We start from the raw sequence: 13,571 nt of genomic DNA, 5'->3' as shown, positions 1-13,571 counted from the left end.
ATCTCACCACTGTCGCCGATGTCTCTACATGCTCTCCATCCTTCTTTAATGAAGTTTTCCTTTGATTGATTTTATTAACCATCTGTTTACTGACTTTCTAGTACATCAAACACAGCTCTTATTGAAATTCTCTCTTTGTTCTTTTTTTTTCTTCACGAATAGCCGGAGGTTTCAAACACTTGCAGGAACCATTACTAGCTAGCTAATCATACATCGGAGATCGGAAAGTCAACAAGTAACCTTCTCCGTCATCGCTATAGCTTTGATAGCTTTGATTCTTCATTCGTTTCTTCATACCTACAAATCTCATCAGCACAAAGATGGCAACTCCACAACCTACTTGGTCATGGGATGATCTGTCTGCAGAATACTCCTCGCAATCTTCTCACCAAAATCAGAACGACGCATTCACAGCGGACGAGCATACAGACCAGGAATTTCCTGTACCTGAACCAGAGCCGGAACCAACACGTCGAAGATATTACCCATCCCGACTATGTCGAATATGCCTGGAAACCGTAGAGCCGACCTTCGAAACTCCTACCGAAGGCATAGCTTCAATGCTCAATCCAACACCCCGAGTGACATATAAATCGGAAGATCCTGAATTGGGCCGTTTGATGCGACCATGCAAGTGCAAGGGAAGTCAAAGATATGTTCATGAAGGCTGTTTGACAGCATGGAGATATACAAACCCCGGATCAAAAAACTATTATGAATGTCCTACGTGCCACTTTAGATATCACTTTCACAGAATGAAGTGGGGCCATTGGATTAGTAGTGCTCTGACACAATTATGTCTTACTTTGGCAATATTATTTGTTACGATTTTCGCCATGGGCTTCGTCGCCGATCCGATCATTAACTTTTATCTGGACCCGTATGATACTGTTTTTTCATTCCCTTCAATGGGAGGAAATGGTCCAGCTCTACATATCGTGGATACGGAAGCAAATACTTGGGCCGAGCATCTGTTAAAAGGGCTGGCGTCTTTGGGAATGCTCGGATTTGTTAAGATATTCTTTGCAATGTCCCCGTTGAGTTGGTGGAATGTAAGACAGACTGGCCTGTTCGGCGGCGGCCGCGCTCGAGCTGGAACAGGTCGGAATCGTCTAGAGAACATCAGTTGGACTCTTGTCATTATTGGTATTGGTGCCTTCTTAGTTGTGAGTCACTACCCACCCTATGATTACGGACATCTGCTTACAGCCTTCAGACAGTTTGGAAATGGACCAGAAGTTGGAGTAAATCAGTACTCGAAAAAGCCGGCGAGACCGTGATCGATGTTGGAGGCGACGATGCTGATGAAGACGATGAACAGACACAAGCAGAGGTTAATGAGCAGGTGAATTCAGAAAATACAAGAGGAGAACGTCCTCCAACACCCGACGATCCCGAAATCAGGAAAACACAGTGAAGATACAAGAGCAGAGTTACAAGCATCCACACATTGCCATAAACTCATCTCATTGTTTGTATGTCATTTTTTGTTGAACCAACGGCCTCCAAATATGTGAGAACCAAATATCCAGGAAGTACCTTTTCCCTCCCTATACACCTATACCTTTCCCGCACCTTCTTAAGTTGCCACGAGATCCTTCACAGTATCGTGTCGATTAGTCTGTGTGCGAAGAATAAGCCAACTCAGCTGGAGCCCAGAAATTCGAACGTCTTGTTCTCCTTTTCATATACCGGCGTACCGCGAGTTTATTTGTCAACACCCCGTATCTTATATACGACCTGACTCTTTTGGGAATGGTTGGATTGGGATGCATCTTTCTAATTCCTTCGCTGCGGCACTGGTTGTGGCATTATGCTAGGATGGGGAATTGGAGGGGATGTTGATACATTGTTTTGTAGCTTTGGATGAATGAGATAGGGAGCTGGGTATGGCTGGGCCGGTTTGATCGGGATTAGCTTGTACCTATTTTTAAATATTAATGGATAATATTCTTGAGATGTTGCCTAGTATGGTGAATCATGTTCAAAGTCAATCCTGTCTCGTCTTATCTGTTTTATGGGATGGCTAATTTTCAATTTCTTCAACCCCGCTCCAAGATTGGTATAATCTCATTTGAAATTGGCCACCCGCCTTATGTTATACTTCAGTTGAAATAGAAGATATATTCCTTACGACTAGAAAGTTTAATTTTGAAAGTGAGCATAACCATCTTGTATGACAAAGCTTCTATTGCTGTATTTTATATGCTGTATTCCATAGTGTAATAAACTATTGTACGAGTCGTACCATGTCATATCATATCACCCTTGTCTAACATCCATTATCTAGGACATTAACTCCCTACGCTTCACAAAAAGCAATATGTACCTCCAATCCTTCTTCAGCTTCAAACTCCAACTCGGTACCTACTCCCACAAAGAATACATATCCTTCCTTCACCTCGAACTTCTCTCCTCCCGTTTTCATAGTTCCTTTACCGCCGGTGACAACCATGATGCTGGGCCCACCTAGCTTCTCAATTGTCTCTTTTTCTCCTTTCTGGAGCTCTAAAACTAACATATCGAATTCGCTCATTGGTGGTGCTAGGACCTTGGTCTTGCCGTTCTTACCCTTAGAGCTTGATGTAGGCTTGAGTATACATTCATCTTTTCCGACGGGAGAAAATGTCAGCGCGGCGCTGAATAAATCGACAGAGTCGCGGTCGGCACGGGGGCAGAACCCAGTATTTAGAACATTATCGGAGCGCGCCATGCATTCTACGATATCACCGGAGAGGTAGGCGTGGATACCGTCTGCGGGTACGTAGATGGCGTCGCCTTTTTGGAGAATGAGATAGTTCATCGTGAGAAGGGCGACGAGGTTGCCGGGGTCCGAGGCGGAGTATTGATCGGCGAGGCGGGGTAACAGGGCGGGAATGTATGGTGAGGTAGGGAATTCTGAGGATGGGGTATCTTTGAGGGCGTTGTAGATGGATTTTATTTCGTCATCGGAGAGAAAGAGGATCTTGTGGACGATTGATTTCAACGTGTCTTTGTCGATGGTGTCGGATGAGGAAGAAAGAAATTTGGAGGTGAGAACTGGGATGCTGGTGAAGAGCGACTGGATATCAGAAAGAGGTTTCCATCCCACGAAAACCTCGAATTTTCCAAGGGCAACGGCGATTTCGGGTTTGTGATTTGTGTCGCCAAACTTCTTGGGATCTTGTTCATGAAGCTTGGCCGCAAGCTTCTTGTCAGGATGAATTTGAAGAGGTAAGGCTTTAGCTATCGAAAGGATCTGGAGGGATGAGGTTAGTATGAACATTTATATGTGAGTATGGTATAGAGAGAGGGGAAAATACCTTTGGTAAATATGGTAGATCTGCTCCAAATTTATCGAGTATTGGTTTCCCAATCAGCTTCTCCTTGTTGGCATTGAGATGCTCTTGTAAGTCTTTGCCGTTTGACAAGATGAGAGATGGTGTAGTCGGATAGGTTCCCATCCACATCTCTGCGTATTCTTTACTCTCATCAAGCTTGAATTTGCCTCCTGGAGTAGAAGCTGCATACTTTGCTGCTAAAGACTCTTTACCTTGACGACCCCATGGATAGTTGTTGCATTGGCACTCCAATTGAATAACTGATGAAGATTCTGACATCATGAAGAGTTTTGTCTGAATCAAGGCGTATATTTTCTGTTTTGATACACAATTTCTGGAATATGCGGAATGTGAAGCAAAAGAATAAACAATGGTAATAATGAGATTGAAATGTAGGAAAATTGATACCTACCAAGCTTTTAAAACGATTCCATACTCTATCTGGCGTCCCGGAGGTATGTCCTATACACTTACATAGATAATGACGTTGAATTTTGAGCTTTGTAAGTTGACATGTTGTTACATCATAATATTTATTTTCTGTGGATGAAGAGGGTTCTGTATGTCCGGCGGACACGGATCGAAGAATCAATCAGATTATCATCGCTTGTCTTCTAGACCCCCACGGTGCCACTCTGACATTTTAGTGTGCATGTTCGAGGCATCGCTGCATGGTACAAAAAGCTTGGGATTGACAGCACAGGGCATACCGAGCTCTATTAATAAAATTAATAAGAAGCTTAAAGAGCCTTATTTTTGAAGAAATGGCTGGGTGCAAATGTGCAATCTTCTGATGAGGTGAATAGACGGGCCAAAGGAGATGTCGAATCGAAAAGTATTAGCTATCCAGTATGTAGATGATTGCTTTGATGAGTATTGCGATCTCCTTCAGAGCTTCTCGGAGAGATTGAAATAGATATGTCGAAGTAGTTTGATGTTGATGGTACATTGGGTTTACCCCTAATCTTTACCTAGAACGTCTCGTTAGATGTAGACATCCGGAAACGTTCACGGGATATTTGAGGTAGATAATATACTTTTCATCCCTTGGGTGGTTTGTAGAACAAAGAGGAGGAAAGAGATGGAGGAAATATAAATGATTCTATATATTTAATCTTATTTTCTACTCCATTCTCTGTTATATCCAGCAAAATTAGGATTCACAAGGGTTGAAAATTCGAAGTTTGATTACATCTCATCTGAGAGAGAGGAGGGAGAAGTTCAAAATTAATCATTTTCTTGATAACTTCCACCCAACTTCAAGCCAAGAACAAATTTCCCTAAAATAACCTAATCTAATTTTCTTCCTACTTTCACAAGGACGGCAACAACGCTTTCTTTACTTCTCCTCTCATCGTCCCATGAAGTTGACCTTGAAGCATTCTCTTTTGTGATTGATATGCTACCTAGGTATTTTATTTCTTCGTAATAACCTTAAGGTTAATCTCGATTCCCCAAAGGACCCTGCTACCATCAACCTGGTATCTCCACTCATCGCGCCAAGTGTTCACCATAACGGTGAAATACTAAAGGACACAGCGCAACAATTTCAGCATCCTGTGCATCGCGATCAACTGCTATAAAAAAAAGTCCCGTACGACGTTGGGGCTACAATTATTGCCAAAAGCTGTAACGATTGTAGCAGGTGCCTAAGGGGTCCAGAACATACGACACAATGCATTTGGCATACCCCTCGAGGAAAGCCTCGAACCCTCCAGCATATTTCGCGCCACGATCCTCACGTTTCCCAATGCTACGCAGAAGTAGGGCGAAGACGATAGTTCTAGGTGCCTGTGCCATAGGGGTGGTATTCTTCATACTTTCACGTATCCTTGGGGGAGCAAATGGTGTACCATCGGGAACTCCACCAGTTGTAATTGTCACAGTGTTGGATACGGTGGGATATAGTAAAGAGTATCAGGACAGCGTAAAGGAGAATCGCATTCAATATGCCAGGAAACATGGTAAGCAGATGCTTTGCGAATGGCTACAACTTGCTGTTCTGGTTGTCAAGCAAGAATTGAATTGACAATTGTTAGGATATGCAACGTTTTTCCCCAGTATTGGAGACTATGATATTCAAGGATCTCCGAATTCATGGTCCAAGGTTCCCGCAGCACGACACGCCTTATCAAAATTTCCACATAGCGAATACATTTGGGTTTTGGAGCAGAATGCTCTCATCATGAACCCTGCGCTGAAAGTCGAAGATCACATTATGGCTCCGAAGCGCTTGGAAAGTTTGATGATCAAAGATCAATCTATTGTGCCTCCGGACAGTGTTATCAAGACTTTTCCCAATTTGAAAGGCGAGAACGTTGATTTGGTTCTCACCCAGGATAAAGACGGTCTGTCACAGGCTAGTTTTATTATCAGAAAGGGGGAATGGAGCAAATTCTTCCTCGATACATGGTTTGACCCTCTGTATCGTTCTTACAACTTTCAGAAAGCAGATCTTCATGCGTTGGTAAGTGGGCCCATGTTTTTTTTGGCAAGTTTAAATTCTTACAATAATCAGGAACATATCGTACAATGGCATCCAACGATCTTGTCGAAGTTGGCACTCGTACCACAGAAAGTAATGAATGCATACAATTCGGATGAGGCGGAAGGGTATAAAGATGGAGACTTTGTTGTTCGATTACCTGGTTGCGACCAGTCAGGACGAGACTGTGGAAAGGAGGCCGAAAAATACACAAGGCAATGGCGGACTGTCTTCGCATCACGATGATCCAACCCTTTACTACGATAATCCAATCCAATCCTCATCATCAACATATAAGCATAGTTAGGGCTATAGAAGCCCTTATGATCTACGAATAGCGGGCAAGGCGTTTGCAGGCGTACAACACAAGAGCATGAAGATAAATGTTTGCATAATTGTACAATACCGGCGATGACGTCTGTAGGAATGTGGACATTGTTGATGCTGGCAGATATAGTTTTTTGGGGAAGCAAGACTTTGTCTTCTGTATATTATTTGAAGCATACATACCCCAGCAGTCAATGTACTGCATTTTCAACACTTGCGAAGCTCTTCGATACAGGTTTGTGTTCTATGATTATTTCAATCTATGATGCAGGAGGTCATTAAAGTGTGTTGTTCTCGTCCGTAGCGTTGAATTAGCACCTCCAGTACCTAGTATATCCATGTAGCATTGCAAACATAAACATCTGATACGTACAACATCAAATGCTGATAATAGAGAAATTTGACAGATCATGTCCACTTTTTAATGACGATATATCATATATTAGATATCTTTAAACTCTCTAGAAATAAGCTTACAAGGGCAGACCTGAAATGGAGCATAAAGAAGCAAGCATGTGATGAGTAAGTAACATCCTCGGCATCTCCATCAATTGAATCAAGGAAAATGAAACCTCCGATGTAGACGACGACTTTTGGCCTTTTGCCTTTTATCTTACTCTCCCACCCCAACTTCTATTTTCCTTCTCATCACTCACCGACCATCCGTCTCCTAAGATGCCCGGCAGTTCGAGAATGCCCGTGAGCTTGCGCAATAGCTTCACCGTCAAAAAGGGTTCATCGAGTAGTAGCCAATTACTGGCTTTGAACATTGATCTGTATGTACTTATTCTATGCTTCTGGACCCACCGTATCCGCGATAAGCTATGCAATATGCTTGCTTCTTGTGCCTGATGGAATAAATTTCGCTGATATATACTTCTGGCAATGCAGACTTCGAAATATCGTATTCTTTTTGTTCTTACTGAGATGGACCAGGAAGGGTCTTTTGAAATTGAAGGGAAGGGGGCTTTTCGGTAGTTTCGCAGACGCATATATCTCAATCCGCAGAACACTCTATGGATTATTCCTACGAGCACCCGGTGTACGATCTCAAGTACAAAAACAGGTCTCAGAGGCAATTACGAAATTACAAGGCAAGCTGGTACCGACAGGTCCAGGCGTGGTGCGATATTTGACGCTGCCGAAGGAAGGATGGTCTGAAGAAACGGTTATGAAGGAGTTGGAGACGTTGGCCAATATGGATCATACTAGATGGGAGGATGGATTTGTCTCGGGTGCTGTGTATCATGGAGGAGATTCGTTGATGAAGCTACAGACGGAGGCATTTGGAAAGTTTACAGTCGCGAATCCTATTCACCCGGATGTGTTCCCAGGAGTGAGAAAGATGGAGGCGGAAATCGTAGCGATGGTTTTGTCGATGTTTAATGCTCCTCCAGGAGCTGCCGGAGTTACAACTAGTGGAGGTACAGAGTCTATTTTGATGGCTTGCTTAAGTGCAAGACAGAAGGCTTATGCCGAGAGAGGTGTAAAGGAACCGGAAATGTCAGTAGATCTGTGGATACTCCCCTCACACTTTTATACTGACCAGTATTTAGGATTCTACCAGAAACAGCACACACAGCATTCCGCAAAGCAGGTCAATATTTCGGTATCAAAATTCATCTCGTCGCTTGTCCCGCTCCATCTTACCAAGTCCATCTCCCAAGTGTATCTCGCCTTATCAATAGCAACACCGTCCTTCTTGTTGGCTCCGCGCCCAACTTCCCTCATGGACTCATTGACGACATCACTGGGCTTTCCAAACTCGCCGTCAAACGTAAGATCCCACTTCACGTCGATTGCTGTCTTGGATCATTCCTCGTCCCCTTCCTCGAGAAGGCCGGATTCGAAACCGAACTCTTTGATTTCCGTCTTAAGGGTGTTACTAGTATAAGTTGCGATACTCACAAATACGGCTTTGCGCCTAAAGGTAATTCGACGGTTCTTTACCGCACCGCAGCCTTGAGAACTTACCAATACTTCATCTCTCCTGACTGGTCAGGTGGTGTATATGCTTCTCCATCGATCGCCGGATCTCGTCCAGGTGCTCTCATTGCTGGATGTTGGGCTTCACTTATGAGTGTTGGAGAAACTGGCTATATCAATTCTTGTAACGAGATTGTTGGAGCTACCAAGAAGATCATCGATGCCATAAGCGAAAACCCATCTCTTAACGCCGATCTTCACGTACTTGGTAAACCACTTGTTTCTGTTGTAGCTTTCACGTCCAAGACACTCGATATCTATGATATTGCCGATGCTATGTCAGGAAAGGGATGGCATCTCAATTCGTTACAGAACCCACCGGCTATACACGTAGCTGTAACCTTACCGATTGTAAAGGTCTGGGAGAAATTGGTCGAAGATTTGATAGCTGTTATAGAAGGGGAGAAGGAGAAGGAGAGAGTCAGAATCGTTGAAGGTAAAGGTGCAAAGGGAAAGAGCTTGGGAGATTCAGCAGCCCTCTATGGAGTTGCAGGTAGTTTGCCAAACAAGAGTGTGGTGGTCGAATTAGCGAGTGGATTTTTGGATACTCTGTACAAAGCTTAAAAGGCTAGTATGAAATATGATGATTGAGATTGAGGAAGGAGTGCATATTATCATCTAGGAATTTGCAAATATGTGAGCGGGGTCTTTTTACACGCCTTTTTATGGGCTTTTCGAAGTAGCGTTTCTATTTATACCTTAGTTTTACAATTTTATAGTTGATTTTCTCTACTCTTCACTCACTTCATTGAGTCTTCATTTCATGCCAACGCTTAATTTGAATGTAAAGTTTCTTCAGATAGTATCTAGTATGCCGGATGAAAATTGATTCAAGCGAGCTGTGTTGCCTCTAATGATAGTCAAGGCTGGTCATAATAATAATTGATGGAAGTTTGAGAAGTGTATGGTTTTATAATCATAGGTTCTTATACCTCGCAAATTCAGACAAAGGCTCTCCCTTCGTGTGTGTAATAGACAAAGTTCTCAACCGTTGAAAAGTCTTTGTCAAGAATCCCTGCTAGTTTCCTCTTAGAACTAACATAAAGCCTCTATACACTATCGACAAGAGCTGTGTGTATATACGGACAGACTTATCTACGGCCGATGGATAGATCAGAGTATTCAAGAGTCCGGACTGCGGTCCGACAATCAAGAACTTTGGAGTATTCGATCCCTTCTAAATACTGAATCTATCTCAAATATCTAATAAGTTTTAATTGCCAAATTGATTTGAGACAATTGATTTATGAAATCGATGATGATATCTTTGGAGTCTCAAGACTGGAATCTTACAAGAGACTGCAGTCCGGACTACTGGAAACGCTGGAATAGATTTATGACAGCATCAAAAATTCCAGTCACAGACCATGTATATAACATAAAACAAGCCAACCTTCCACAGACAAAGAGTATACCTAGGTACCCATCCGAACCCCTTGCGCTAGATGGGTCTTCTCGTCTAGCTCCGGAGCACATCCACATCGATCCACTTCATCCACCTCCTTTGTTCCACTTCACATCTCTCCCATTATATTACTCTTTAACTACTCTCCTAACATCTAAAACGGGCTTGTGGTTTAGTGGTATAATGTTCCCTTAGCATGGGAGAGGTCCGGCGTTCGATTCGCCGCTAGTCCACACAATTCAAATGATAAATTCGTTTGGGATTAATTTTTGAAGCATTTTTGAAGGAGGGGAATTGAGGCTTTTGATATTTTTTCTCGGTTAGGGGTGAAATCTTTTCGCGAGGGATTGGGTTTTTCCGTTCCGGTGCACGTGTGTGGATATTTTTATAGCCGTGGGTGCAAAAAGAGGCCGAAATTGATCACCCCAATAAACTCTATAATAAATCAACCATTTATAGATTTATGAGAGTTAATGGCACTAAACATACCCTCGGATGGCCTTCAGTTACGATACTAGTTAAAGTTTTGATTCTTTGAATTGAAATGGAACAATTGGATTGTTGAAGGATTGCGTCAATGGTGAGTTCCGGTCTGATTTTTCTCCTTCGAATGGCTCCCCTACTCTCAGGTTGCTCAGAGTAACATGGTACGGTGAGGAAGTATTGTTATATCGAGCTTTATTTATTCCATCCGATTTGGTATCTCCCGCAATGTCTTTAGGTGAGATAGATGCGGGGTATCGTCAAGGTTGATCTTCGTTCCTTCCGAATCCGAACCTTCATTTGATGAGTTTAATGATACCGCGTTTCGCTTTCAAGACATGAAATTGAGTGTTTTCATCTGCAGTATCTCAATAGCAGGTTGCATGTATAATCATTAATATCGTGTTGGAAGGTGAACCCGGGCCGAGTGCCTGCTAGTTGTTAAGCATCAGTCAGTCAGTATTTGTCAAATGCAACTCAACGTCGTGCGAATGAGGCTCGATATTTGATCCCATCCTATTCCTTCAACGGTTCAAATCCTTTTTGTTTATATTAGTCCTGCATTGTGTATCTGGTAGTAGAAACTTTGTTGGTTGTAAGCTGTTGTGTTTGTTTATTGGTAGTTCCTATTCCTCTTTCATGCTGAGACAAACAAGTTCGAAGAAAGTATTCCATGTATTATACCTCGCCTAGCACTCGAATCAGCTGTTTAAACCTAAAAAAAGTAGCATTTTTGATGTTCTAGTCTTTACTTTTTGATACAACGTTGCTATTCTAGTTTTGTTTTTTTATTAAAATGAAAATTGAAATTTCCAAATACTGAGTTTTTCAGAAAAAGAGTGAGGCCTAAAGCTTTTCATGAATTCAAATTTAATGTTAGAATATTATCATTCATATTAGGACTAGAATAGGATTATTCGAAAGATAAATTGACCTGAACTAGTCTATACTAAAACACAAACAGTATTTTTACCGGAAGGGTTATTACTGTAGAATCTAAATCAGAGATTGGGCTTTAAGTATCTACTCCTATCTTCTCTCAATGTTTCAGACAAAATAAGACACTCGGAATAGGTGGTGCGAGACCTCTGGCCTTGATAATTCTCTCAGTGCCACACGTCTAGATACTCCCATTTTAGATACTTAATATTGAAGCCTTTGGGTCCAAACTTCGCACATGATGTCCACTGCCTACCGAGGAGCAATCTTAGCTATGATCTTCACTAATTATGTGTAATATATGTTGCGGTTCTACAAATTATAGTCACATACCTGCTTTTCTTAAGGATGCCTATCCAGACTTACTATGCCCAACCGCTTTTTATCATTTTATCTGCCGCGATCTATTATGCATATGAAGTTTGGAGAGCACTAGAAAATGTTTATGGTGTTTTATGAGCACTTGGTAGGATTTCCAATGGTCTGACTTGAAGCCCAATAGAAAACTTCTAGCGGCTTGATACTGGGCGATAACGAGTCGCGACTCTGATTTAAATATGTTTCCCTTCAAAGCATAATACCAACGCACTCTTGAGTCAACATGCAGACACAATCTATGATATCTCTTGTCCCTTGAAATTATCTATGTAAGAGATCAGAGTGAGGCGATTCCAGTGGTCACTACGTGTATTCCATGGTAGTGCCCTTTGGAGCAACCGAGTTCCATCTTTGCCAGTTCTCGCAATTGTTTCCGCATGATTTTTCCGCTCTGCACAGTGTCAACTTTGGTCGTACCTAGATAGACGGCTTGTGCAATATTACAAAATTCCGCGGGATAATTGGAATGAACGAGATGCCTCCAGAAAGATACTTATATGGGGCAATCTTATCGACCGTGAGATGATTAACTTCAGTGGCAGACAGTGCCGATTCAGGGGCGGCTACGATATATGCAAGCGGTCCTTCATCTTGGTATTTGTGTTCGGTCATTAATAAATAAAACCTCAAGGGGTTAAGATATGAACGGCTTACACAGCAACGCCGATGATTCCAGCATCCACAATTTTTAGATGACGAAGTAGCACTGCTTCCAGTTCAGTTGGTGCTACATGGTTTCCATTCACTTTGATCAAATCCTATCTCCTATATCAATTCTCGCTGTAATTCTGCTTTGGCTGGGATTATGTTACTTTTTTACGATCCACAATATACCACATTCTATGTTCATCAACATATCCGACATCCCCTGTAGAGAACCACCCATCAGCTCCATAAGCATCACTAGTAGCCTCTGGATTATGATAGTACCCTCTGCTAAGGCTAGGCGCACGGATCCAAATATCACCAATGTTATTACGGTTCACGATCCGGCTAGGCTCATTGGGATCAGTTACCTTACCCTCAAAGTTGGCGTGGAGTTCTCCAACGGATTCAGACGGTGATCAATCCAAGTCTGAAAAGGACGATTCATTGATTAGCATCTGAACTCTCAGTTTCTTTGATGGAAGAACTTTCGTACTCAGTCAATTCCCAGACTCGGGTAACTCTCCCGATGCCTATTTGCTCCAGTATTGTTTTGGTTAACTGTTCCATTGGAGCCGCAGATGCCTCAACTCTTCTCAGAGAACGTAGCTTTTCTACAGGATTACAAGTAAGGCCTTTCGCAATTTCAGTAAGCATGGAGCTCCTGATGATTGCGTCAGAAATCTTGAAAGTTTCCACGGCGTTCACGATGTTCTGCACACTTGGTCGGCACAGGAGATATAGCGGGACTCCAAGCTTTGAGAGGACAACACTATAGGATGTTTGACCAAGGATGTGGTGCATTCCGAGCGCGCCTAAAACACGAATTGGATTGATGCCCTTGCCAACATTGTTCATGGACTGCTGCCAGTACGGATGGAGAGATACTCGTTGCATATAACTCACGGCAGCTGAGATATAATTGCGATGAGAAATCTCGACACCCTTTGGATGCCCAGTTGTGCCTGAGGTGAACATTATGACAATGGTACTGTTGTAGTCAAGCGATGATCTAACATTGGAATACTCCCAGCCCTTGTCGTCTAGAAAGCCTACCATTTCCTGCCAGTGAGGTACATCGAGGAATGATCTACCAGTGTTATCAAGAATGTCATCATCGAAAATAAAGGTGGATTTCCGATCTAAGCCTGAGCAAGAAACTTTACCTTCAGCCTCCAACAGGGTATCTGAATGCGCCCGTTGAGTCAAAATTACCGAGGGCTTTGCAACTGTGAGCAGCCTTTCCAATTCTGAATGCCCGTAACTAGGCTGTCCAGGCACAAAAATACAGCCCGCCATAATGGTTCCCATAAAAAGGGCCGCGTATGCTATTGCATTACCTGAAAGACATAAAATTCTATCGCTGGGTTGGACCCCTAGTCGTCTTAAACCCACCGCGATACGAACAGAGAGATCATGATATTCTGTTAAGGACAAAGATCGGTCATCTGGGCGGAGCGTATCGATTGTCAACTTCTTTGAGCCGAGATTTTCATGGGGAGCCCCAAATACAAAATGTGGCAGGGAACAAAAGGGGATGGGAGTAGTCCATCTCGAAGTGACCAGCGATGATTGATTCAAATATTGCGTTTTGATGAACGAA

At 42.7% G+C, this 13,571-nt stretch overlaps 6 protein-coding genes across 6 annotated transcripts; 3 read left to right on the top strand and 3 right to left on the bottom strand.

Moving 5' to 3' along the window:
* Window positions 1–320: 320 nt before the first annotated feature.
* Bfra_003618 (putative ring finger domain-containing protein) lies at window positions 321–1,417 on the top strand (the record flags this gene model as incomplete). Its single annotated transcript, XM_037334024.1, has 2 exons — window positions 321–1,166; window positions 1,217–1,417. The coding sequence occupies 2 exons, from the start codon at window positions 321–323 to the stop codon at window positions 1,415–1,417; spliced, it is 1,047 nt and encodes a 348-aa protein (XP_037194111.1).
* A 798-nt stretch (window positions 1,418–2,215) lies between these two features.
* Window positions 2,216–3,666, bottom strand: Bfra_003617 (putative mannose-6-phosphate class i protein). The gene is made up of 2 exons (XM_037334023.1): window positions 3,303–3,666; window positions 2,216–3,238 (listed from the first exon to the last, which is right to left on the bottom strand). The coding sequence occupies exons 1-2, from the start codon at window positions 3,600–3,602 to the stop codon at window positions 2,303–2,305; spliced, it is 1,236 nt and encodes a 411-aa protein (XP_037194110.1). The 5' UTR covers window positions 3,603–3,666; the 3' UTR covers window positions 2,216–2,302.
* A 1,329-nt stretch (window positions 3,667–4,995) lies between these two features.
* Window positions 4,996–6,051, top strand: Bfra_003616 (putative glycosyltransferase family 34 protein; the record flags this gene model as incomplete). Its single annotated transcript, XM_037334022.1, has 3 exons — window positions 4,996–5,284; window positions 5,360–5,787; window positions 5,839–6,051. 3 exons carry the CDS (start codon window positions 4,996–4,998, stop codon window positions 6,049–6,051), a joined length of 930 nt encoding a protein of 309 aa, XP_037194109.1.
* A 756-nt stretch (window positions 6,052–6,807) lies between these two features.
* On the top strand, window positions 6,808–8,682 carry Bfra_003615 (putative sphingosine-1-phosphate lyase protein; the record flags this gene model as incomplete). The annotated part of the gene is made up of 3 exons (XM_037334021.1): window positions 6,808–6,908; window positions 7,024–7,635; window positions 7,689–8,682. 3 exons carry the CDS (start codon window positions 6,808–6,810, stop codon window positions 8,680–8,682), a joined length of 1,707 nt encoding a protein of 568 aa, XP_037194108.1.
* A 2,918-nt stretch (window positions 8,683–11,600) lies between these two features.
* Window positions 11,601–11,935, bottom strand: Bfra_003614 (putative 4-coumarate- ligase 1 protein; the record flags this gene model as incomplete). The annotated part of the gene is made up of 2 exons (XM_037334020.1): window positions 11,601–11,714; window positions 11,768–11,935. 2 exons carry the CDS (start codon window positions 11,933–11,935, stop codon window positions 11,601–11,603), a joined length of 282 nt encoding a protein of 93 aa, XP_037194107.1.
* Window positions 11,936–11,973: 38 nt separating this feature from the next.
* On the bottom strand, window positions 11,974–13,267 carry Bfra_003613sa (putative 4-coumarate- ligase 1 protein; the record flags this gene model as incomplete). Its single annotated transcript, XM_037334019.1, has 3 exons — window positions 11,974–12,081; window positions 12,136–12,316; window positions 12,465–13,267. The coding sequence occupies 3 exons, from the start codon at window positions 13,265–13,267 to the stop codon at window positions 11,974–11,976; spliced, it is 1,092 nt and encodes a 363-aa protein (XP_037194106.1).
* Between the last annotated feature and the right edge of the window lie 304 nt (window positions 13,268–13,571).

The sequence above is a fragment of the Botrytis fragariae genome (assembly GCF_013461495.1).
Source record: "Botrytis fragariae strain BVB16 chromosome Unknown tig00000045, whole genome shotgun sequence".
NCBI lineage: Eukaryota > Fungi > Ascomycota > Leotiomycetes > Helotiales > Sclerotiniaceae > Botrytis > Botrytis fragariae.
The sequence above is the reverse complement of the archived record's forward strand: the minus strand, read 5'-3'. Positions and strand labels throughout refer to the sequence as shown.